Here is a 22974-nt window from a genome sequence, read left to right as displayed (position 1 = left end):
GTAATGTTATTGCTTATAAATTAAGTACAATTAATCTTCAATATTTCCTCTTAAGTACAATTAATTAATCTTCACTACTCCCTCTTGTCACTATATAAAATAAAAATGGTTTGCCATTTGAACTCGTCAAATATTAATTATAACAAGTCAATATAATCTTATGTGATTCTGAAGACCGATACGCATCATACTATAATAGCATATAGAGTATTATTTCTTGGGTAGTTTTTTTAGTGTTTCTAGAATACGGTTACATGACGTTATTATTCTACTTAAATTATAATGCATAGACTTAAGTTATTTTATTAACACATCCTAAAACTGAGACATAATAAGTATAGTCCCCTTCAATTATATAAATTTCTCCCAATATTCATGAGTATGCATATATTGACCATTTATGAAGTAATATTAACTTTCAAAGTGTGCATGTGATATTTCTTTACGTTAAATATTTTCTTATTGCCGATGAGGGGATGGTCGATGGTGACGCCGTACGGTGTACCTGGTTAATGAGTTCAGATTATGGAGATGTCAACTAATCAGTATATATAACTGCAACAACTTATTCAATGGTCACTTGCTCGACCAAAACAGTGAAACACATGTGGAACTGCCTACAGGATTTGATTAAGAGATCTAACCTACCTCTTAATTAGCAGCGCAATGTTATGTGTGTATGATTTGTAAACGAAATTATTAAGATTGTGGTTCATTGTCAATATTCGGGTTTATCTTTCATGTTATTAATTTGCGATTAATTAGTATCTCCACGTGCAGTGATGAATGATCGAGTAAAGTACCAGAAATAGAATTTATAATAGAAGAATACTTGGTTACTCAAATATGAATATGAACTTCTACTTAAAATTTTTCAAAATTATTCGTTGTCAATTTATAGAACTTCATGTTTATAATAAGAACTGTTTATATTATAAATCACTCTATAAATATCATATTTGCAAAAATTTAATTACAATTGAAGTTATTTAAGATCACATTTGCAAAAAATTAATTAAAATTAAAGTCGTTTAATTATCAAACTGTTTAAAAACAAATGAACGGTATTAGTAAAAACATTACGAACTGTCTATGTATTTGCTACAATAAATTGACTAAACGACCTTAGTTTTAATTTATTTTTTGCAAAGATAATCTTTACAATGTGATTCATAGTATAAATGGTTCTGATTATAAGCATAAAGCTATGTAATTAAAACACTAAGAGTTTTGAATAAGAGTTCCTACTCATTTTTTAGTAGCTAAGTATTGTTATTTATAATATGTCCGAACTATAAGAAGTAACCAAGAATTAAAATGGATAATTATTTCGAAGGGAAATATCTTTGAAACATCGACATATAATAGTTGTCGATATATGTTGACATAAATTTTCGGCATATGTCAATAGAAATTACCAAATACTTACTAGGTGCTCGACAAAATAGTCCAATAAAGTGTTTTTAGTCAATATCATGCCTCCATTAGTTGAAAATTCTGACTTCGTCATTGGAAAAAATAGTCTAATACACTAAATGTCATAAGATAATTAGTTGAAAATTTTACACTTAATATATCGAACTATATTTTTGACGCACTAAAAAATCTCTACGTAAGAGAGTGAACTTGAAAGCAAGAAAGCAAAACATCTCCTTCAGTACAGCTGGCAACCTATAAGCCATACTGGTGTAGCCAACGTGTTTCTATTACTACTTGCTTTCATGGTCCTTCGTGGATTTCTGTCATCCATTACACCGTTTTTAAACACATTTTTTTTATCGAATAAAGTATATGTTTCTCAACCAATGTGACGTCTCAACTTTAAATCCATTGAATATAATCAATTTTTAACTAATTCTCATCCTCTCTGTGTTGCTAATTATCCCCATTTTATTTATTTCCACTTGTTCACTTTAAAAACCATCATTATTAGGTACATATACTACATGGTTTAAGAACGTTTTTACTGTAGATGTCAAAACATAAATGTTAAACATTAATTGAATGATTGACAAGTCAATGTCAATTTTTCTTTTCTTCTGACTCATATTCTTGACCCGTTTTTAAAATGTAATCAATTAGAATATATTTTCATGATTTATAATTGATGCATATGTCAAAATTAGTACGAAAAACATAAGAATTCTAAGATGCCAAAAAATTATAATAATTTTTGTTTGACTCATTTTTAAAATGAAATCAGTTAGAATAAATTTTCATGATTTATAATTGGTGCATATATCAGAATTAGCACGAAAAATATAAGAATTCTAAGATGCCAAAAAAATTATAATAATATTTGTTTGATTCGTTTTTATAATGAAATCAATTAGAATAATTTTTCATGATTTATAATTGATGCATATGTCAAAATTAGTACGAAAAACATAAGAATTCTAAGATGCCAAAAAATTATAATAATTTTTGTTTGACTCATTTTTAAAATGAAATCAGTTAGAATAAATTTTCATGATTTATAATTGGTGCATATATCAGAATTAGCACGAAAAATATAAGAATTCTAAGATGCCAAAAAAAATTATAATAATATTTGTTTGATTCGTTTTTAAAATGAAATCAATTAGAATAATTTTTCATGATTTATAATTGATGCATATGTCAAAATTAGTACGAAAAATATAAGAATTCTAAGATGCCAAAAAATTATAATAATTTTGTTTGACTCATTTTTAAAATGAAATCAATTAGAATAAATTTTCATGATTTATGATTGGTGCATGTATCAGAATTAGCATGAAAAATATAAGAATTCTAAGATGCCAAAAAATTATAATAATATATGTTTGATTCGTTTTTAAAATGAAATCAATTAGAATAAATTTTTATGATTTATGATTGGTGCATATGTCAAAATTAGCACGAAAAATATAAGAACTCTAAGTTGCCAAAAAATTGTAAGATTTTGATGACTTAGGATTTGACATTTTATTCGAAGATGCTCTGAGATGCCAAAAAAAGTGTAGTAAGAACTAAGAAGCAATGAATCAATGGTTGATTCTTATTGGCCAATTGAAGCCAAATAGTCCCTTTATTGCCTTTCTGAAGCAACAAAATGTTCCTTCCACTTCCATGCCTAACCCTCCCTTAACAAATCGAACATTAGAGGGAGAGATTTTTTTGGAAAGCAGTCCACTTGGCTAGCTAGCAACAGAAACAACAAAAATTGACTTATCCTTTGAAAATTCAACTTGAATTTTTCTTTTATCAAATTAATTTGTTGCACCTAATTTCAAAAGCTTTGCTTTCTTCAGCTCAGCCCTTTTTTTTTTTTTTTTTTTTTTTTGGGTCATCTAATTTACATATCACGTTTCTTGCAACTTCACAAAATGCTAGAGAAAAACAAATAAAAATTAGAAAATGCTACAAAGCTCCAATGATCCTTGGCTTCTTGCCAAACTCTAATTCCAGTAACTCCATCTCTCTCATTCTCTTCCCAATATTATTATTGCAACCTCCGCCGATAGCAGCAGCTGCAGCAGCATCCACTGACCCGGCCCCGCTGCTCCCAGGTATTTTGAAGATGTTGACCCCAAATAGCCGAACCATCGGAATCGGACCAACCTGAACCGGGCTTGACCCGTTATTGTTGTTATTATTCACACTCATCCTGGCCTTCCAATCAATGTACAGCTGCTTGTCCGGTCCGGTCGACCTCTGAAAGCTCACAATGTCCCCGGCCATCAGATTCTTCTCCTTCACGAACCGGCTCCACCCTTTGGTCAACACGTAGCTTTGACTGCTGTTCCAGTAAGAGTACCGAAACCTCCAAACTTTGCCCCCGACATCCTCAAAATTCAAAAGCACTCCTTTGCAAGCGGAAGAAGCGCTTACCGTTACGGTTGCAGCGCTTCCGCTTTGCAAAGGAAAGTGCTTTTCCGCGTGCTGTTTCGGGATCACGAGGCGGTTCAGTTTCCCGACATCGCTCGGGGTCACGGCTTTTTCGAAAAGCTGCTCACGCGCTTTCGGGACTCGACTGTTGTCCGTACCGAATAGGCCCAGTGGTCCATTGGTCCGGGACCGCTTCCCGTAAGCGCAGTTGTTGCGCTTGCTCTGTTCCAGCTCGTCATTGTAAGTGTGCTTTCGCAGCATGTCGACGATTTCGGACTTAGAGTGGGAGCTCAGAAACGCGGCCTCGACGTCGTCGTTTTCTTCGTCGGAGGAGGAAATGGGTTCGGCGGATGGGGGCTTAAAGTTGGTGACGGCGTCGCGGCCACGGAAGCGCTGTGCAGCAACGTCGTAGGCCCTGGCGGCCTCGTCCTCTTCGTTGAAGGTACCCAGCCAGACGCGCTGGTGCTTCTCGTAAATCTGGGCACCCCAGCGTCCGTTGGGCTGCGGGACCACGCCTTTGTACTTGGAGGAAGGGAGCTTCCGGGACTCGGCCTCGACGCCGCCAGTGCCGCCGCCGCTGCTGAGCTCGGGGTCGAGAATCACGCTGCTGGCACCGCTGCCGACGCGGCAGAGGCTGGCCACTTGGGGGGCTGACTTGGCAAGTGGGTCCACACGTGTAACAATATGATGGAGTGGGGAAATGGATATGGAGTCGCTGCTTGTACTCTCTTCTGTGCTGCTTATTCCGTCCATTTTTCTTGTTTGTTGATTATGTATGTTGTATGTTGGAAGGAGGAGAGAGAGAGAGAGAGAGAGAGAGAGGTGAGGTAAGAAGGTGCTTTTGAGAGAGAGAAGGAGGGGGGATGAAATGGTATTGTTTGAAGGATGGATATATATAGGAGAGGGGGGGGGGGGGGGTGGTTTAATTTGGGATTTACTTGTTAGTATGTTGTATATGGTTTTAATATTATTATTAGTGTGGAAATATATGGAGATATCGCGATGTGGTTGTGGTGGGTCAACCCAAAGGATTGGGATGGTAAAGAGCTGGGAAGGTTCATTCTGTGTGAGCGAGAGATTGAGAAAAATATACAGAACGGGGAAAACTATTGGCAAATAGGGAATAACAAGGAGAAAAATATTGAAAGAGTGCCAAACACTGGAAATTGATTTTCGGGTACTTAATTTTTTTACATGCACACTTATGTTTATTTATGTCTAAAACGGTAATATAAAAGTTCTATATAATCACGATAATAAAACGGCAAAATAAAATCAAAAGACGAATTTCATCAAACAAAACCTGTAAAAAACAAACCATGATTTCCAATGGGCATCAACAGCTTCTTCCATCAAACAAAACCATTAGAAGAGAATATGCCTAGATATTATTTGTATGCAATTGCTAAGTGTGACTTTATTTTCTTTAATATAATATATATCTTCCTCTTTCTTTCTGGAAATGGATCATCTCTTAATCCTTTCCTTCTAGTTCATCAAGTTCGAATATCCGGACCGTTAAAATTTGATCCAACGGCTACAAACAGGGGTTCACTTTAAAAGTTATAATAACTTTAACCGTTTGATCAAATTTAAACGACTTAAATCTCCAAACTTGATGAATTAGGAGGAAGAGATCCGAATTCATTTCCTTTCTCCCTTGGGGATACAAGATAGCTAGGCAGGGTGATAGTATGTGTGGGATGTGGGGTGTGTATGTGAGGTGGGTCCCAATGAAACAAGTTGGTGGGGTTCACATGAGTGTGGACCTTGTCTCGGTTTAAGTTCATCCCCCCCTGAAAATCATTTCTCCTGCATGCTTCTCCCACCCCTCTAGTATGGCCTCTCCTCTATTACCATCACCTCAATTTATTATATAAATAAATGCAAAATTGTATCATTTCTTTTCAATCTATTATCCACAGAAAATGTCGATATGAGTTAAATTAATTAGTTAGGACAGAATGATTGTCGGTTACATTTGAGTAATTCAAATACTTATTGGTTGATGTGGTTGTATGTAATCAGTTGATCAAGACAATATGTTTTATAAATGAGAATGCGAATCTTATATGAATTGCAAATAATACTTATAAGTCGATGTGATTATATGTAATCAATTGATCAAAACAATATGTTTTATAAATGAAAATGCGAATCTTATCTAAATTGTGAATAATATGGGATGCTTGATCAAAACGTGCAAATAAATGTGAAGTCTATGATTTGGTTTTTGGTGTGTTGCTTTTATTGATCAAATGAGAATGCAGATAAACATTGAGAGAAGGCTTCCATTCCACTAGCGGTAGGAAGTAGGATGGGTTGTGGGGCTAAAGTTAAATCAATGAGAGAGAGAGAGAGAGATTAGAACTGGATAGGCATTGGAGGATTGAAGTCTCAAAACAAAGGGGCAAGGGGCAAAGGGCAAAGTGTCATCCAACAAGAAATTCCCATTTCTCTCTCTCTACAACCCCACCCAGCTCGTACCTGGCTTGATTTGATTCGTCCTTCCCCTACTTTGATGTTTTGTCTTATTGCCTAGGTTCAACCTTGGTATCTCGATCTCCAAAAATACAAAACAAAATTATAAATCAATTGTTTAAAATTGTACATTGTATGAATAAATGTATGCATCTCACATTATTTCCAACCAACATTGACATTTCTCCCTCCAAGTGGAGATCTACTCCAAGTGGCCACCTAGCCTTGTTTACTAGACCCACTCCCTCTACATTATTCTTTTCGTGTCACATTAACTTAATTAAAATCGAAAATATCATAAATCGGTGTGAGAATAAATCAGAGAAGTATGTGAAATCTAATTATCCGGTATATCGCGCTGAAGCATATTTTTCATTCTTTAATTATTAATAAATGCATAATACATTGACACGAAAAAGAATAATCATCGCTCCCTTCGTATTTATTCTTCGTAATTAGTCATGCCCTCAGGATTTGGGTTTAATTTTCACCAATGCTAGACTAATACAATGGGTTAGGAGGTGATGTGATGTGAGGTGAGGATTTCATTTCAAGTGAATTGTGATATTATATAATGTATTTTAAGGGTTCAATGTACGGAGGATTCCACGGTCTTCTGGGGGTCCCGTGGGCAACTTGCCAAAACCGGAGCGCTGAAGACGGTGGGTCGGCTTTTTTTGGACTGCGCCAATATGGACTTGTGGTTTTCTGATTGTTAACATGCGTCCTACTTTCTCCATATTTGCATCCACATTTTTAATTCGGATAATAAGGAGGATTTACCATTTACGTGTAATTAACCCTTTTTTTCTTTAAATCTATTTTCCGGTTGTTGTACTACGGATATCCTGTCTTTCCGTTATGTTATTGCCACTCATTCCAAGTGGGAAACCAAGAGTACGAGCATCAATTTAGTTAAAATGATTTATGAGATTAACATAACTTCTTACTTGGTTATTAAGATTTAAAATCAGTAGAAGTGGTCACTGAATTTGCCCACCGTCAATCATTTTGGTTATTTCGGAAATTATTTTTGTTAAACAAGGACCAAAATAACCAAAATACCCTCGATTTAATGAACAATATGCCAAAACGATTTGCCCTTAAGGGTATTTTTATCATTTTATTCTTATTTAATGAAGATTTTTCTTCAATTAAGTACTAAGATGATTGATGGTGAACAAACTCAATAACTGGTTCTATTAATTTTTAATCTCAAAAACTAAATTGAGGAATCACATCAATCTCGTGAACAATTTTAGCTAAAAACCCACAATTATTTGATGTGTTTGAGGTGCATCCTCTCCAATAAACTTATTGAGTTCTGATTGTACAACTAATACATTTCTCTATACAACGTTATTTCTTTTCGTGTTTGATTCGTGTTGATTACAAAAAATGCTGAATCCAACTAATTATTAATGGTTAACAGGTGACTAATTTGCTAAGCGATTAGGTCACCACTCATTAGATTGCCACATTAGTGTGTTTGTACGTCATTTCCTATCAAATCCAAACATTAAACATATGCAGCATATATATCCAAAGCCGACACAAAAAAAGTTAAAAGCGTGCGTCACATGTCTTCACTTTTCTGTGCCATTTTTGATCTTTCGGGGCCTCAGGCTAATTAGATCATTAAGGCCATAGATATTTATATTATCTTATCGGAATAATCACTTGCTTGCTCCCACCAAGCTCTCTGCTTACTCTACTTAATCTCTCTTGTTATCTTTAATCATCATCACAAAGTATTCCCTAATTGGTTTTGAAGTTTCTAGCTCTCTCAATAGTCCTTCCCTAATCACCATTTGCATATAAAATTACATGGTTTATCTCTTAGGCGGTAGCAGCCTTGATCACCATGCCTATCCTTTTCACATTTAGAACATTTAATTAATCCAATTAAGACATTGTTCAGGTGCTTTACTTTTCTCACCTTTTTATTAATAAAGTAATTATAGCTGAGGTAAAGAATAAACACTTTTCCGTCGACCATGTGTCACACCCTTATCGTACATTAGCCAGACTACTATTTGATTAATCCGAAGTAACAAATATATAGTGGAGGTAGTGACGAGGAACCTCAGTTCACGTGTCATGATATCCCAATCTAGTTAGTGCTTAAGTGACATTGATATCAAAAGTTAAATGAAAGTATGTATTTATCTTTTTCTTGTATAATTATAAATCGAATAAGTACGAGTGACATTCTGAGAAGTTCTTGTGTTGCATCTCTCTTTTTTTGCCAACAAGGATTTTCGCTAGACCAAGGTTAATGTTTGAGTCCAGCTGTTGATGACAATCCTTCTTGATTAGCGATCCATAAAAATCAACAAAGAAGCTAAAACTCTCTACGTAAGTCATAAAAAAAGACTTGCAATATTTCATAACCTTGAGATGGGGGCCTGCTCTTTCCAAAACTTTTGGTAACCTAAATATAAAATGAAGAAAAGTTTTTGTGATATGTATAGTGATGTTTATATATTTGTCGGCAGTTTCTGAGCCATTAGGGCATTTTTCAGTTGGTTGTGGTGACCGAAGATCACTACGCCACCTCATACCCTGTCAACACATTTGCAACAAGTTCCACGTCAAATTAACTTTACAAAGATAGAAAGATCAATTTTACACGTTGCTGGTGACGAAAAAAATATATGGGAATCTTTGATATGGATGCTTGAAGATAAAAAGATTGAAGGGATATATATAAGTACAAATTAGTTGATTAAATGGCCAATAATTGGAAACCAACATACAATATGTGACAAAGATAAGCTTAATTATACACACACACACACACACGCACGCACACAAGCTTGACTTTAATTTTAATTTTTATGAACTTTATGTTTTCAAGTGTGAAGTCATATTGTGCGGCCTAAAAAATAGAAAAAGGAAAGAAAAAAGTCACCACGTCGAGGAATTTGATGATGGGAAAAAGGCTTTGTGTCATCAAGTTTTCTTTAGGCCATGGAAAAAGATTCATGTCATCCATTAGCTTAGTAGATAAATAGCACATTTGGGATAAAAAATATAGGACCTTCCCCTAAGGTCGCCTTATTAAGTGACCACTTAGGGTTTTAGTGTACAAATAAAATTATTAACGAATCAGATTATATATTACGTAACAAGACATGTTACAATAATTATGTAGATTAAGTCCGTAGAATGTTGGATCTCTAACTTCATTGGCCAAGTTCAACCGCCGATCGGCTCCAAAAACCTCGTGGCCGACGTTGTTCATCGCGAAGGCGAGCATATTTTGGATTTTCCGTACTTAACCCAAAAAATAAACATTAACGCTTGTTGATAAGAAGACAGGGGGCATCATGTACGTCGATGCTAATGAAAGCATTAGGGTTTAATGAAAGAATGGCATGGCATCCAATTCAAGCAACTCTTACCTTTAATTGTGATCATAATCCAAGACTCTCTGAAGATAATGCATAATTAATCAAGGTGAAAATTGAGATTAGGGTTTCGGGGTTGCTGACTGTACACGTGATATAAGATACATTATTAAACACGCTTTGCCAGTTGGCACTTGCCACTTGCCACATACTAGGTGAAGGTGGGACCACTGGTCCCAAAACACAGGTGTACAAAACCTCTTATTTTATTTTGCAATTTGCACTAGTTGTGGGAAAAAAACAGTGTTATCATGAAAGTGAATATTTTCTCAAGGACCAACTTCTCTGTCCTCTTAGTTCTCATAGATTTTTATCTTCTTATATTTGTGAGGTCACAGTTAAATCACGTTAATATTTTATATTATTATTATTTTTGTCTTATTATCTTTATAAAAAAATTAATATAAAATATTAACGTGACTTAACCGTGACTGCATAAAATAAGAGAGGATGAGAATGTATGGAAACTGGGAGGGTAGAGAAGCCGTGTCCTTTTCTCAAAACAAAAGACCAGAAATAATTTATGGGAACAACATGGGAAATTTGGTTTTATATATTATTTTTTTCCACGTTAACAACACGCATTATTTGGTTTGCCAATTGTTTGTTTCTTATCCTCCAACTTGTTCTCGCACGTAATCAACACTCCACCAACAAATACAAGATATAATTTAAGGGAAAAATAAAATAAAAAACATGGACCAAAAAAACTTAAGTAACTGAGTGATATCATAAGATCCTTGACCGTTGCTTGATCTTTCACCGACGTCGACGTGGACAATGACCCACCTTTTAGGTTAAAACCAGGTGATGCTTATTATTGCTTAAACTGTTGAATTAAGTTGGGTAATTTAAGGGTAATGTTTCAGAAAATAACATGCGTGATAATTAGTCAGCTGTAATTCTGTAAACCCTAGCATTTGCATGGAAAAGTTCAACATTCGAAGTGGATTTGAAAATTCAACTTCTCCGGTTGAGGGTTAATAAGAGAGATTTAATAGCATAACTATCTATATTGGTGATAAATTAAGCAAAGCAAATGCCTGAAATCAACACATAAGTCCAACGTGATAAAAATTGAACAAGGTTAGTAACTCTTAGGGCTAGTTTGGGTAATTACTTTGTTTTTTCTTTTATAAATGATTTATGTTGTGCTGTGATAATAAATAGTTGTTAAAAAAAAAAAATAAGTAAAAAAAAAACAAGTACGTATTTAGTAAACTATAGTGCTAAAAGTGTTTTTAGCAAAAAAAGATGGGGTGGGATTGTCAATACAAATGTTTTATTAACCTGCCTCCAATGAAAAGCTTTTTTTAGAAACAGGTGTAAAACTACTTTTGCTTTCTAATATTTTAAACCCATGATTTTGAAAAGAAAAAAATAATTATTTTCACTTACCAAACACAATTAAGGCTCCAACTTTTTTAAGAAGCTACTTTTAAATAAAATTTATGCAACTCCAAACCAGTCCTTGATATCATAACCAAAAGTATTCGAGCTACTCCTATCTTTTGTATAACCGCTCTTAATTACTTAAGCCATAAATTTTTTTAATCAATCTTCTGATAAATCTTTTTACATGTTCAAAATTTAACTTTTTAGGGGTTAAGTGCTAATTAACAAAACAACTAAGATCTTGAATCAAGGCTGAAGTACAGCGAAACTCTCGTGAGAAAAATTGAACTTGGTCAAAGAAAACTTTTGAATTATTTTAATGTTCAAGAGCGTGGAAGATTCTATATTACTATTCAAGTAAACTAAACCCCAACGACAAGTAGGCAGCAGCAACATTGTTTCCATTGAGCTTTGCTCGAGCCACTAGGCTCTAAAGTAGTAGTAGGGTCTGTGACTATAAGCTGCTTTTCTTGACCAAAACAAAAGCAATCCCGCTATTGGGTCATCGGGGCTGGTCCTACTCTGTCCTAGTCCCTGTGTGCCACATAACTCTTCCCATTGGTTGAGACTTTGATTCACACAAAGTCTTCCTTAATCTATACATAGTGGGTGAGAAGATAAAGAAACATCATTAGGGTTAGGGCTTCCCTCTCTTATGTATTCACATTTAACACTAGCCAGCAACAAAAGAAAAACTCAAGCTGCCCAAATTTTAGGATTTATACAGATTCGCATGTCGGATCACACGATTATGCAGTTGTGCACATAGAAAGAAGTTTTACTTACTTATTAATGGCATTTCCAAAATCATACACAATATGATGAACATAAATTTTTCTTCATTAAATAAATGTAAACATGTATGATTAATTTAGAATTTTACTAACATAACATGCCTGGTGCACGAACGGAAGTTTCCCTCCCTAACCACGTTACAAGAATTACAAATGGGTCAGTCAGTAGTGTCTAAAACACTGTAGAAGGCTCATCTAATTCAGAATATTATGCCCTTCTAGATGGATCGTCGACCTGCAGTGTTTGACTCGCAAATTGCATCAATGGGGTCTTCTCTGATTGATCAACTGAGTTTGAACGATGTATAGGCTTTTAGATTTTTTTCTCCACGCTGTACTGTCCACTCTCAAATTCTCAATCATTGTTTGTATTTTTCCTTTCAGATTCTCCTTTGAGTGGGAATAGTGTTACTTGTTTGTTTCATCTTATATGGTTTACTTTGACGTGATTGATTCATGTTCCACATCCAAGCCTAAAAAGGTGAAAATCACTATTAATTTGGGCGCAATCGTCATATATTTCGCCCATTACATTCACACACAATGAGCAAAACAGGATAATGAGCTAAGATAAATCTTCAATTGTATGTAAGAATCTTCTCATTTTGATGATCAAAACTCTTACTCTGATTTTACTTATATCGAATTGTGCTACGGTATATCGCATAATACACTATGTTTTAAAAAAAAAAAAAATTAATAAAAATAATGAAACTTTGGTATTCTTACCGTTCTTAATCACCAACTAATTGCTTTTAAAAAAGAGAGTTTTAACGAAAAGCCCACGGTACTGTTCACTTTAACGAAAAACCACATTTTTACACTAAAAAGTCAATTATGGTACTATTCACTTTACCCTTTATTTTGTCTTTATTATTAAAACTTAAAGTTTTCAAACCCTTTTCATTAGTTTTCCTTTTAAAAAGTCACCAACTAATTATACTATCACGTGCATGAATTCCTTAGATAATGCTAATGCTAATGCTATGCTTCAAACACCAAACCCTAGCGGGTCGACACACGTAAATATATATATATATATATATATATATATATATATATATATGCATATATAATACATGAGGTTGTTTATGTTGCCGACATGGCACGCATAAAATTTGAACGCCACATAGTCAAATTAGACTTTTCCTGTTGTGGGTGTCCACCATCACCAAAATAATACGACCTAATTAGCAACAAATTAATATCAGCAAATAGTTTAGCCTCAATCTTCAAATATTGAGATTGATTGCGACTGTGTTTTGTTTTCTAATGTTGCAGATAAGTATTTACCTTTCTTCCTCCATTCCACGTTATCCCCCATGCCACTACCTTCCAAGTTATTTATAGTCACAATATTTTTCTTGTCTGATTAAATATTTTGTTTTATTAATTGTTTTTAACACACACTTGCCGGAATTATGTGGGTGAGATGACTGAGATCATGCGGTGATGAATTAATTAAGAAAAATATTAGCTGAGGGCGTTGTGGGTGAGTTGGCAATACCACATGAGTACAATACACAACACGAGGTCAACCAGGTCAACAGGTTCTAAATTAGTTTGGACTAATCCGCACTTAGAGGAAGACTAATCGCGGTTTGAATTAGAAGTTCGGCTATGTGCTGGTAATTGATAATTATATATACGAAAATATTCTTAATTTTTATGTAATTAGGAGAAGTCAACAAGTTTGATGGTTTTGATTAATCTGAAAACCAGAGAAAGGGAGGGTTATGGGTTGTCTCAAGGGTTATTAACCAGTTGGGTGGTGACTGGTTTAGGTTTCAACTTTCATCATAAAGAGTGGTGACTGGTTTAGGTTTCAACTTTTTCATCATAAAGGCAAAATACCATACCTTATGATGGTTTACAGAGTTTTTCGGCATTATACACTCAAAAGTCAGTTTTATTTGGTCAATGTCTGCTTATACGATCTTAACGATTAAGAGCTTGTTTTGAACTGCTTTTAAAATGATTAAAATCACTTTCAAACAAAACGTTTTTGGGTTCCAAGAACACTTAAAGTGTTTTTTCAATATTCACATGTCATTTTATTAAGGATTGGTCCAAAAACATTTTCACCAAAAATGATTTCAATTGTTTTAAAAATACTTCTAAACAAACCCTTAATTAGTATTAAAATCTAATTTCACCACGCAACTTAATGAGACTCCACGAAAACGATCTTTCAGGCGAGTGAGATATATATGCATCAAATTAAGGGTTCGCCATGATGAAAACATCAAAAGGTTAACATCCATTACAACATGCCTAAGCGGTATTAGTTATACATGCATAGTTTCATAATTAAGGTTTTACTTTGATTTTTAAATCAACAAAGATTTAAAATCTAATTAGTTAATAATCCATATAGTCAGAAGTCCAATTTTTTTTCCCAAGACTCTGTCTGATCAAGAGTAGCAGTTGGACGTGGAAATTTCACTCAAAAAATACGAAAAAAAAGCACCTACAAACAGAGATAATAAATATTTGTGAAACCGTTAGTTTAATCTATACGTACCGAAGTCTTTGCACATTTGTTATTAAAAGAAATGTCAACTAGGGAAGAAGCGTTTTCTGAATGTGTCTGTTTGATGGTGTCTAAAGTCAAAATCTCCAAATGCTGCTCGAGCTGCTCGATCGTTGTTGGGACTTTGTAAACCATACATTTTGTTAGGTTAAATACTCACTCTTTCAACCAAAGCTGGCCCAGTTGGAGCATTTGCAAAGTCCTCATCTTGACAAAGTCCAAAAGCTACAACTTGCATGCAAAACGTTAATTAAGATATGTGAACTGCACAATACCCAGTTGCTTGGTAAAGAAATTAGGGTTTGTAGACCAAAAGAGATGAAGGCATTAGGGTTTTATATGTTTAATCCGTGTGCCTAACCGGAACCGGAAAAAAAATATATTGGTTCTTTACATATAAAGAGTCTTTTTTTTTTTTTTTCCCAAGGCATTTGGGTTTGTAGACCAAAAGAGATGAAGGCATTAGGGTTTTCCATGTTAATCCGTGTGCCTAACTGGAACAGGAAAAAAATATATTCGCTCTTTACATATAAAGAGTCTTTTTTTTTTTTTTTTTTTTTTTAACAAATCACTGTTTAAGTACATGTATGCCGCGGACAAGAACTTTTAAAATTAAGATTATAATGAGTTACATGTAAAGAGTCAAATAATGATTTTAGGAGTTAGCTGGTATCGATTTTGCTTAACCATCACAACAATCCATCTAGATTAACCCTAACTAAAGTCATTAAATCTAATATAGTATGTTTATGATTCCAATTAGAGATTTGGCAATTGCAACAATGCATTTGGATTTTATCCCTCTTATTAATTTTCCCCTCCTATTCTATTTGAATGCTCAAGATTAAACCACATCATCATCTTATTTTCCTTTTTTTGTAAAGAAAGAAAATAAAAAGAAGAAGAAACTGAGAGAGGAGGAAAAAGGAAATGAAGGATAACGAAAAAGAGATGAGAGAGAATCCAACTTGTTTGAAGACGTACATGATAATGCATGATATTCTTTCTTTTTGAACAAGAGCAGAAGAAGACATAGTCCAAGAAACAAAGACCCACGACTCCAAGTCTCTGCTGAAAGAGATTACAAGTGGGCTGCATGCCCCTGACGTGGATGTCTGCCTAAACATAGTTAATTAACTGCATGCATTACGTTAAAACAATTGTTTAACACTTAATCACATCTCATTCAAACTTCTAAGTCACAATAATCCATCAGGAGCTGATTAAATTAACTTTAATTATTTGACAATTTGTCACAATTCATGTTTGTGAAAGCATGAGAGATTCCCTTGCTCGAATGAGCTGTAGAGGTGAGGATCATCCGATCATGTGGTGTTTATAATATTAATACGGTCCTTGTTTCTGTGCGGCCGGGTTCAAAACTTGCTTATGATTTGCTTAATTTTGTGATTAATTTTGTACTAATTAATTATGACTTTTGCATAATTGTCAAAGTGGCAGCTAATGTTGCACTTTGGGAAGTGAACTCACGTTCAGAATTCCATTTACTATGCACATTGCTTTGCATGTAAATTTATTAGGAATACCAACTTTTAAAATTAAATTTTGTAAATTATGCAGTTTGATTGTTAATGATTTTATTACTTAAATGTTAATTAACATGCTTATTTCTTTGTTAGTGACACTAACACATTATGTAGTTTATATATTTAGTATAAAAAGTTAATCTGCTTAACATTACTTAAAATATTAACAGTAACCTATGACTTTTTATATTATAAAATATTAACGATTACCCTTTATTATATACGGGTTGACATCTACCTGCCATGCATTTTGTTGGCTTGAATAGTTTTCTTTCTTTTTTTTCAATTTCTAGTTGTTATTTTTTGATATTTTCTACCAAACAGAGGTGAAAATTCTATCACGTTAAGTAACAATTAATTATATGAACAAAGAAAAAGAGAATCATTTCTTTCCTTCCTTCTCCTAATAAATAAAGAAAAAAAAGCTAATCTCTTTCTTTTTTTTGTTTGAAAAAGAGCTAAATGCTAACAGCCCAAACAATGGGATATCCCAGGTCGATACTTATGAACAAAATTAACTGAACAAGATTATCAAAGTAAAAATAGCCTAAATCTAAATTCAAACTATATGTTGCTAAATTATCTGCTACAAAATTATTTTCTCTGTAGACATACCGAAGTTCGCATTGCCAAGATCTTGAAAGCAACTTTCGATAGGCCGAAACCAGGGACCCAAAGGATGATTATTGCTAGCAGCTTTGCAACAACCAATAAATTGTGAGTAGAGTCTGATTCCACCAATAATTTATCAATCCTTAACCTCTATGTCAATTGTAAGCCCAAATAAAATCCTCACAGCTCATTACTGAGAATCTTACTTATGCCCAAATTGGTGCAAACCCCAAAAATCTATTTACCATCAGAATCTCTTAAAACATCACCTGCTCCACTCCAATTGAATTATTAGTTCTCTTCTTGTAACCATATTATATCAAGCCTGAACCAATATGAAGGGGAGCTTTCCCAGCGGAGCAGAATTATTTATATGCGGTTTATCAATCTTTAAATTTTGAATTGATGGAGCTCGAGACAAAATTCTTATTTAACCTGTCAAGTTGATCACGAATGATAACTAGTAATTTTGCTGTCGAGCTAATCTCTTAATTTCTCATGATTACGCACATAAGACAACTTTTCCAGTCGTTGATTGGAACCACAGTTTAACAATAGTAGATAACGCTTCTTTAATTTTCTTTTGATTTATTCAATCCAAATATTTAAAAAAAAAAAAAGAAACACAGGAGTACATTGCAAGAAAAAGAACATTGAACGCAGAGATCACACATCCTTGAGTAACGCAGTTCAGCAAATTGTAGAAAATCGTACTCTTAAAAATAGGAAGAGCAAATAACTTTAGGGTTTCTCTCAATTCTGCTTCATAACGAACAAGCAACCCAGAAACTTAAATTAGCATATTATCTATCAAAATCCTCTACAATAAAAGTACACATTTCTGCAGGGAAACACTAATCTGACTAAAAATCAGTGATATATAATTTGGGGAAAGAATTGGAAGAGACACCAGTTTCGACTATAAATATAAACAAGTAAACTTCGGTATAATGGCTCCGGACTTACGCACTTCTTTTGGCAATCAAAATTTCCGATAGGTTGTACTGCAGACCGGCTTCGGGAGGACCTCGTGCTTGAAAAAATTGTTCCAACATATGCAATAACCATGAAGCCAACTTGTGAAGCAGGGATGGGGCGCTGTCCAAATCAGAATTGAAAATTTTGTAATTTTGTACAAACAGAATCACGTTCCCCATCGTATATCTTCTTCGCGAGTGAAATGTTAACACTGCTACATTCCTATTAGAGAAAACTCTGTGTCGCCGTTATTGGGGAGTAAATGGTGTTAATGCCTTGGCATGTTGGCTCTCCATCTCAAGAAGCATCAGGGACTTCTGTCTTTGATACCTGTTTCTCTTATTAGCAGAAAGTGCTTGAAGAAAGGGGAAAAAGTAAAAAAACCCGTCAGAAGAAACTGAAAAACTGAATACATAATATGCTAGCAGATTAGACAAGACAACGATGCCTAGAAATGGAAGTGAGAAATATGTTCTGGCGCTATTGCCTGTTGTATCGGTTTTACAATTCATGTTTGTAGAAGATTGCAACAAACACAACACCAGTATGTGAATTGCAATTAAGTTGCTACTGTTGTGAAATAGAAACAAAGATGAACACGAAATATCAACACCAAAAAAGATATAATCAACAACCAAATATGAGATATATTGACAAATCTGAACTTCTTTCATACTTACACATTAAGTCTTGCGGCAGGCCAAAGTCATAATCATTCCTACGCCTTCGGATGCAGAAAATGTACAATGCCAACATGACCAGACAAAAAACAAGAACGCAGGATACGGCTATCGCAATTTTACCCTTCTTAGATAAGCCTCCGTTTTCCCAAAACAAAGGACAATCGGGCAAAGATGGTACACCGCACAAACCTTTGTTACCATAAAGACTGTCAAAGAAACATAGTTGCTCGTTAGTTAAGTATACAATGAAAGGCTCTTATCACAACCAACAACAATAATGTTAATAGGTCATTGAATACTGATGTTAACACCTACACAATTGTTTTATCCTTACAAACAATCGTACAAGCATATATTAGAAATGTGCAGCTTCATCAAAATGTAAAATATAATTAAAAAAAGTGAGAATATCGAATGACATACTCAATTGCTCCACCATGCACACCAACAGAATAGAGCTCCTCTGGAACTTGGCCTTCCAATAAGTTATTGTTCAGTAACCTGATAACAGAGAACGTGTATTCAAAAGAAAGCAATAAACACATGGAAAGCATATTGGCAATCAAGACTAGAAGATGGAGACCTTTATAAGCTAGCATAATGTTTATATATGGTTGCCAGTGTTAGGTTAAATAGAACTTAAACAGTTTGCATTTGGCAAGACTCCTAAGGAAAGATCGAGACCTTTACGAGCTAGTATAAAGTTTACTGAACAACATATGTTTAATAACCTAGTCTAAGTGTTGGTGACTTATCAGTAGAAGATGTCTATTGATTACAAGACTTGAGAAAATTTGAAGCAGCAGTTTCCCAGACTTAAAGAATGTTGAAAAGTCTACCACACGTAAAATCTATCTTCAGTTTTTGGTACAATAACACATTTGCTTTAAGCCCTTCCTACTTAAAAAAATGCAACCTTATTATTCCGTGATCACAGGAGAACATTTTCATAGCAAGGTTCCACACACAAAATGAAAACTCACATAATTGGAATTCATAATTAAACTGTCCACAACAGAGTTCCATAACCAAATGATGGAAACAAATGTATAAGCAGAACACTTACACAAGCTGGAGATTTGAAGTCGCTAAACTCTGCGGTATAGGCCCAGTAAATTGATTGTTCGACAAATCCCTACAAATACAAATGTAATAACAATAAATAATCACACAGAATCAAGTAACAAACCGAAAAAGTAAAAAAAAAAATATCAGACTCTGTCAACATATGAAATTAACAACCATGCTAACTTTGCATACTTAACTATAACTGGTCTCGATGGGCAACTTGGATAATTTTCCAGAAAAGAAATCAACAGGTGAGATCATAAGAAAAAGAAAAAAAAAAAAAAAAAAACATTGGAGCTGATATGACAACGAAAACAAAAGTGAACATCATAACTTTAAATGCTAAGTCTGTTATTTAGATAATGTCATTTAGATGAAGAGAAAGAAAAATGGCAAGAGAAAACTTCTCAAACTTCAGGGCAAGATTTCAAAGTCCAAACTATATGACAACCTAGTTTAACACATGAATTATACAGTGAACAATTTTAGGTTGATTTGAAGTCAACTGCTGACATTAACAGTGAGATACACTTGTAGTAAACAAATATGAAGTCGATTTAAAGAAAAATCATGCATACTAACAATGAGACAGTTCCGAGTCACACAAGAGCATTAAAAAATCAATTGAGATAAGATTATACTCAACAGAATCAAGATAGATGGTCAACCAACTGAAGTTCCCGTACAGAACATTTTTCAGTTACACAAGAACATTAAAACAGAAACAATCAATCGCACAACAAAGATCAAAAGTATTCTACCGACATTGTAGGAAAATGAGTGGGACTTACAGCCTATGGAGAGTTTTTTGGCCTAGCCCAGATGGTAATACGCCCTCCAAAGAATTGGAGCTTAAGTTCCTGCAGTTTTTTTCGAATGAGAAAATAGTATAAACTTCTACCCTAAACAAGTTGAATCACCAAGAATTAGTCTTTGCAGGTGATACTTACAGGCTTACCAAGTTCGACAAGAGACTAATCTGGTCACTGATAAACCCTTTCAATCCTTGACTTCCAAGATCACTGAAATACACGATACCATTAATTGAATGGATAATGCAGGTAGATTTACAACTTCACACATCTATTTTAATCGACTTCAACACTTTTGATTAAGAAAATAAAACTCTTACATTCCAGATATGACGAGGGCAGTTCCATTCTTATTTTGCTGGCACGAAACTCCCTCCCAAGTAACCCAATTGGACGGAGCACATGGATCACCATTCCACCCCATCCGATCGGGAACTCGAAGCGATTCCTTCAACGCTTTCATAGCAACCACTACAAATAATAGAACCATGAGCTCCCAAGTTAGTTATATCAATCACAATTCAACTATCATCATCCTCAATCAAACAATTAAGTTAATTGTCATTAACTAATACCTTGTTCTGGAACAGTGGAAACATCAACAGGAACCAGAGCGTAGTTTTCGAGCCCGCTGATCAACACCGCGCCGACGACATTCTGAAGCTTCACACTCAGAGCATTACTACTCAAGTTCTTCACTGTGTAATTCCATGAATATGCCGCGAAGCTCCCCACCTCCTTGAATATGTCAATTCGCTTCACATTCTTGCCATCGATGAGAATGTCGAACACTCTCTGCCCCGCCCTCGTCACGCTCGAATCGATCTCCGCGAAATGGAACCACAACAAGTAATCGAGCTTCGCGTCCACCTGCAATTCGTACTCCAGGGCTTTGCCGCCGACGACCGCTGCCGATTGGTACAATTTCATCGGAAAATAGTTAGGGCCCTGGTCGGTGTTGGCAATGGTGTTTCTGGTGGTGATGGATCGGACGGTGGATTCGTCGCTGGTGGATCGGAAATCCTTGTCGCTTTGCCATGAGCGGCCGAAGAGGTCGGTGTCGTTGCTGAAGCCTGGGCCAAACTGATCGGAGCCGCAGGTGAACCGGCCGTAGTTGACGAGAATGTAGTCTTTGCCGAGGGTAACGGCGTCGTAGGAATCCGGGTCAACCCGGAAGAGCTGGAGGGATCCAATGACGGGAGGGTCGGTGGCAATGCTATAGAAGCAGACATCGGCGTCTGAGTCGGAGACGAAAGCGAAGAGATCCGAGTAGGCTCCGGTGCGGGCGAGGTCCTCGGGCCACGGGGAGCGCCAGGAAAAGACCACAGTTCCCTCAACGGAGACGTCGAAGGAGGGGGAGTGTGACTTACCGTCGTAGTTGTCGTAGACGGTGAAGGTGCGGATGTAGTAGCGGCCGGAGGGCAAATTGGGGATTATATAGCAGTTCTTTTTGCCGGAAGATGAAGGGAAGTAGCGGAGGGTCTGCTCCTGGGGGTGGTGGAATTGGAGGGGCTCGGAGACGATGGCGGATGCGCCGCCTGTGAAAAAGCGATCGGCGAGCCAGGTGGTGTTGAATGGGTCGGTTTGGTCGGTGGTGCTGCCGGAGTCTATGTGGTAGGCGACTCCACCTGCGACAGAAGAAAAAGAAGTAGTAGAGTCAGTGACAGTTAGAAAGTTAGTTAAAGCGGTTAATGTGTAGAGTGTGGAGATTATTACCGTAGGGATAAGGCGGTGGAGAAGCGGAGGAGGAGGAGGAGGAGAAGAAGAGGGAGAGGAGCAGGAAGACGACGGCGGTCATGTTTTTGGTTTTGGAAGGAGCGGGGAAGGAGTGTTAGGGCACGATGCCGGATTGAGGGGAGAAATTTGGAGGGTAAAAAAGAGAAAAGGCGGAGAATAAGGGCGGCGAGATTAGCGGGGAGGGAAAGTAAGGTGGTGGTCAGATTTGGACTTGAGGGGGTGGAGTTGGTAAGTCGAGTGAGGGAGTGGGTGGGTTGGTAAATAACGGAATTAATACAAAAATAATATAAAATTAGAATGATTAGAGGAGTTAAATCCGGAATATAGGAACACAGTCAGGTAGAGTAGATGGAAATTTGACAAAATCATGCAAATTAGCAGTTATATTATGTCCTGACGTCACGTATGAATGTGATTGATATTATAAGTAACAAGATACGGATGTTTTGGTGAAACAGAATTCAAAATATTAGTTAGGGACATAGTGGGTGTCCATAAATTGGGAAGCAAGTTGGTCAATTTTAGTTTTCTTCATTTCAATTTTAAAATGGGTCACCACATTTTCTCTCAACTTTGAGTTTCAATTATATATGCATTTTGTCAAGTCCATAGACTAATTAACTTCATAACTCATTTTGAAATTAAGACAAACTTAGATGACAGAATGAAATGAAAAGGTAATTTATTGGGCGTAAAAAATTTGCAAACGATTAATGTTGCACTTACTGTCTATTTAAAATTTTTAACCACTAAAAGATACATTTATTTTCATTGCATCTACACTTGTATTTATTTGTAAAATTTGAAATGAATAAATAAACAATAAATTAAATAACATAAATAAACAAGAGTTTGAAGAATAAATATATGAAGAAAAAAAAAAATGAGAGAAAGAGATGGGGTCCCAAACCAGAAACTGAATCTTGGCTTTGTTGCTTACGTCTGCATTGTCAATAGGAGATGGACATGGATTCTCTCCGGATCTAATCCTAGGGATCTATTAATACAAACCGTTAAAATTTGATCTAACGGTTAAAGTTATTATAACTTTTAAAGCGGATCCCTGTTTGTA

General features: G+C 35.4%; 2 protein-coding genes across 2 annotated transcripts; both read right to left on the bottom strand.

Moving 5' to 3' along the window:
• Positions 1–3173: 3173 nt before the first annotated feature.
• Positions 3174–4703, bottom strand: LOC137736919 (AP2/ERF and B3 domain-containing transcription factor RAV1-like). Its single transcript, XM_068476238.1, has one exon. It carries the CDS (start codon positions 4600–4602, stop codon positions 3382–3384), a length of 1221 nt encoding a protein of 406 aa, XP_068332339.1. The 5' UTR covers positions 4603–4703; the 3' UTR covers positions 3174–3381.
• A 12688-nt stretch (positions 4704–17391) lies between these two features.
• LOC137737660 (receptor-like protein 4) lies at positions 17392–22148 on the bottom strand. The gene is made up of 9 exons (XM_068477203.1): positions 21882–22148; positions 20741–21793; positions 20486–20636; positions 20304–20375; positions 20145–20213; positions 19352–19420; positions 18709–18786; positions 18283–18491; positions 17392–17957 (listed from the first exon to the last, which is right to left on the bottom strand). The coding sequence occupies exons 1-9, from the start codon at positions 21961–21963 to the stop codon at positions 17851–17853; spliced, it is 1890 nt and encodes a 629-aa protein (XP_068333304.1). The 5' UTR covers positions 21964–22148; the 3' UTR covers positions 17392–17850.
• Between the last annotated feature and the right edge of the window lie 826 nt (positions 22149–22974).

The sequence above is a fragment of the Pyrus communis genome, chromosome 6 (assembly GCF_963583255.1).
Source record: "Pyrus communis chromosome 6, drPyrComm1.1, whole genome shotgun sequence".
NCBI classification, from domain to species: Eukaryota; Viridiplantae; Streptophyta; class Magnoliopsida; order Rosales; family Rosaceae; genus Pyrus; species Pyrus communis.
Note: the sequence above shows the minus strand (reverse complement) of the source record. Positions and strands in the feature narration are given on the sequence as shown.

Coding starts and splice junctions, on each gene's coding strand:
- LOC137736919 (XM_068476238.1), bottom strand. CDS start 4,602: ATGGACGGAATAAGCAGCACAGAAGAGAGTACAAGCAGCGACTCCATA.
- LOC137737660 (XM_068477203.1), bottom strand. CDS start 21,963: ATGACCGCCGTCGTCTTCCTGCTCCTCTCCCTCTTCTTCTCCTCCTCC. Junction 20,376..20,485: donor GCCCTCGTCATATCTGGAAT/GTAAGAGTTTTA, acceptor CGTGTATTTCAG/TGATCTTGGAAGTCAAGGAT. Junction 18,492..18,708: donor GTGCATGGTGGAGCAATTGA/GTATGTCATTCG, acceptor TTTCTTTGACAG/TCTTTATGGTAACAAAGGTT.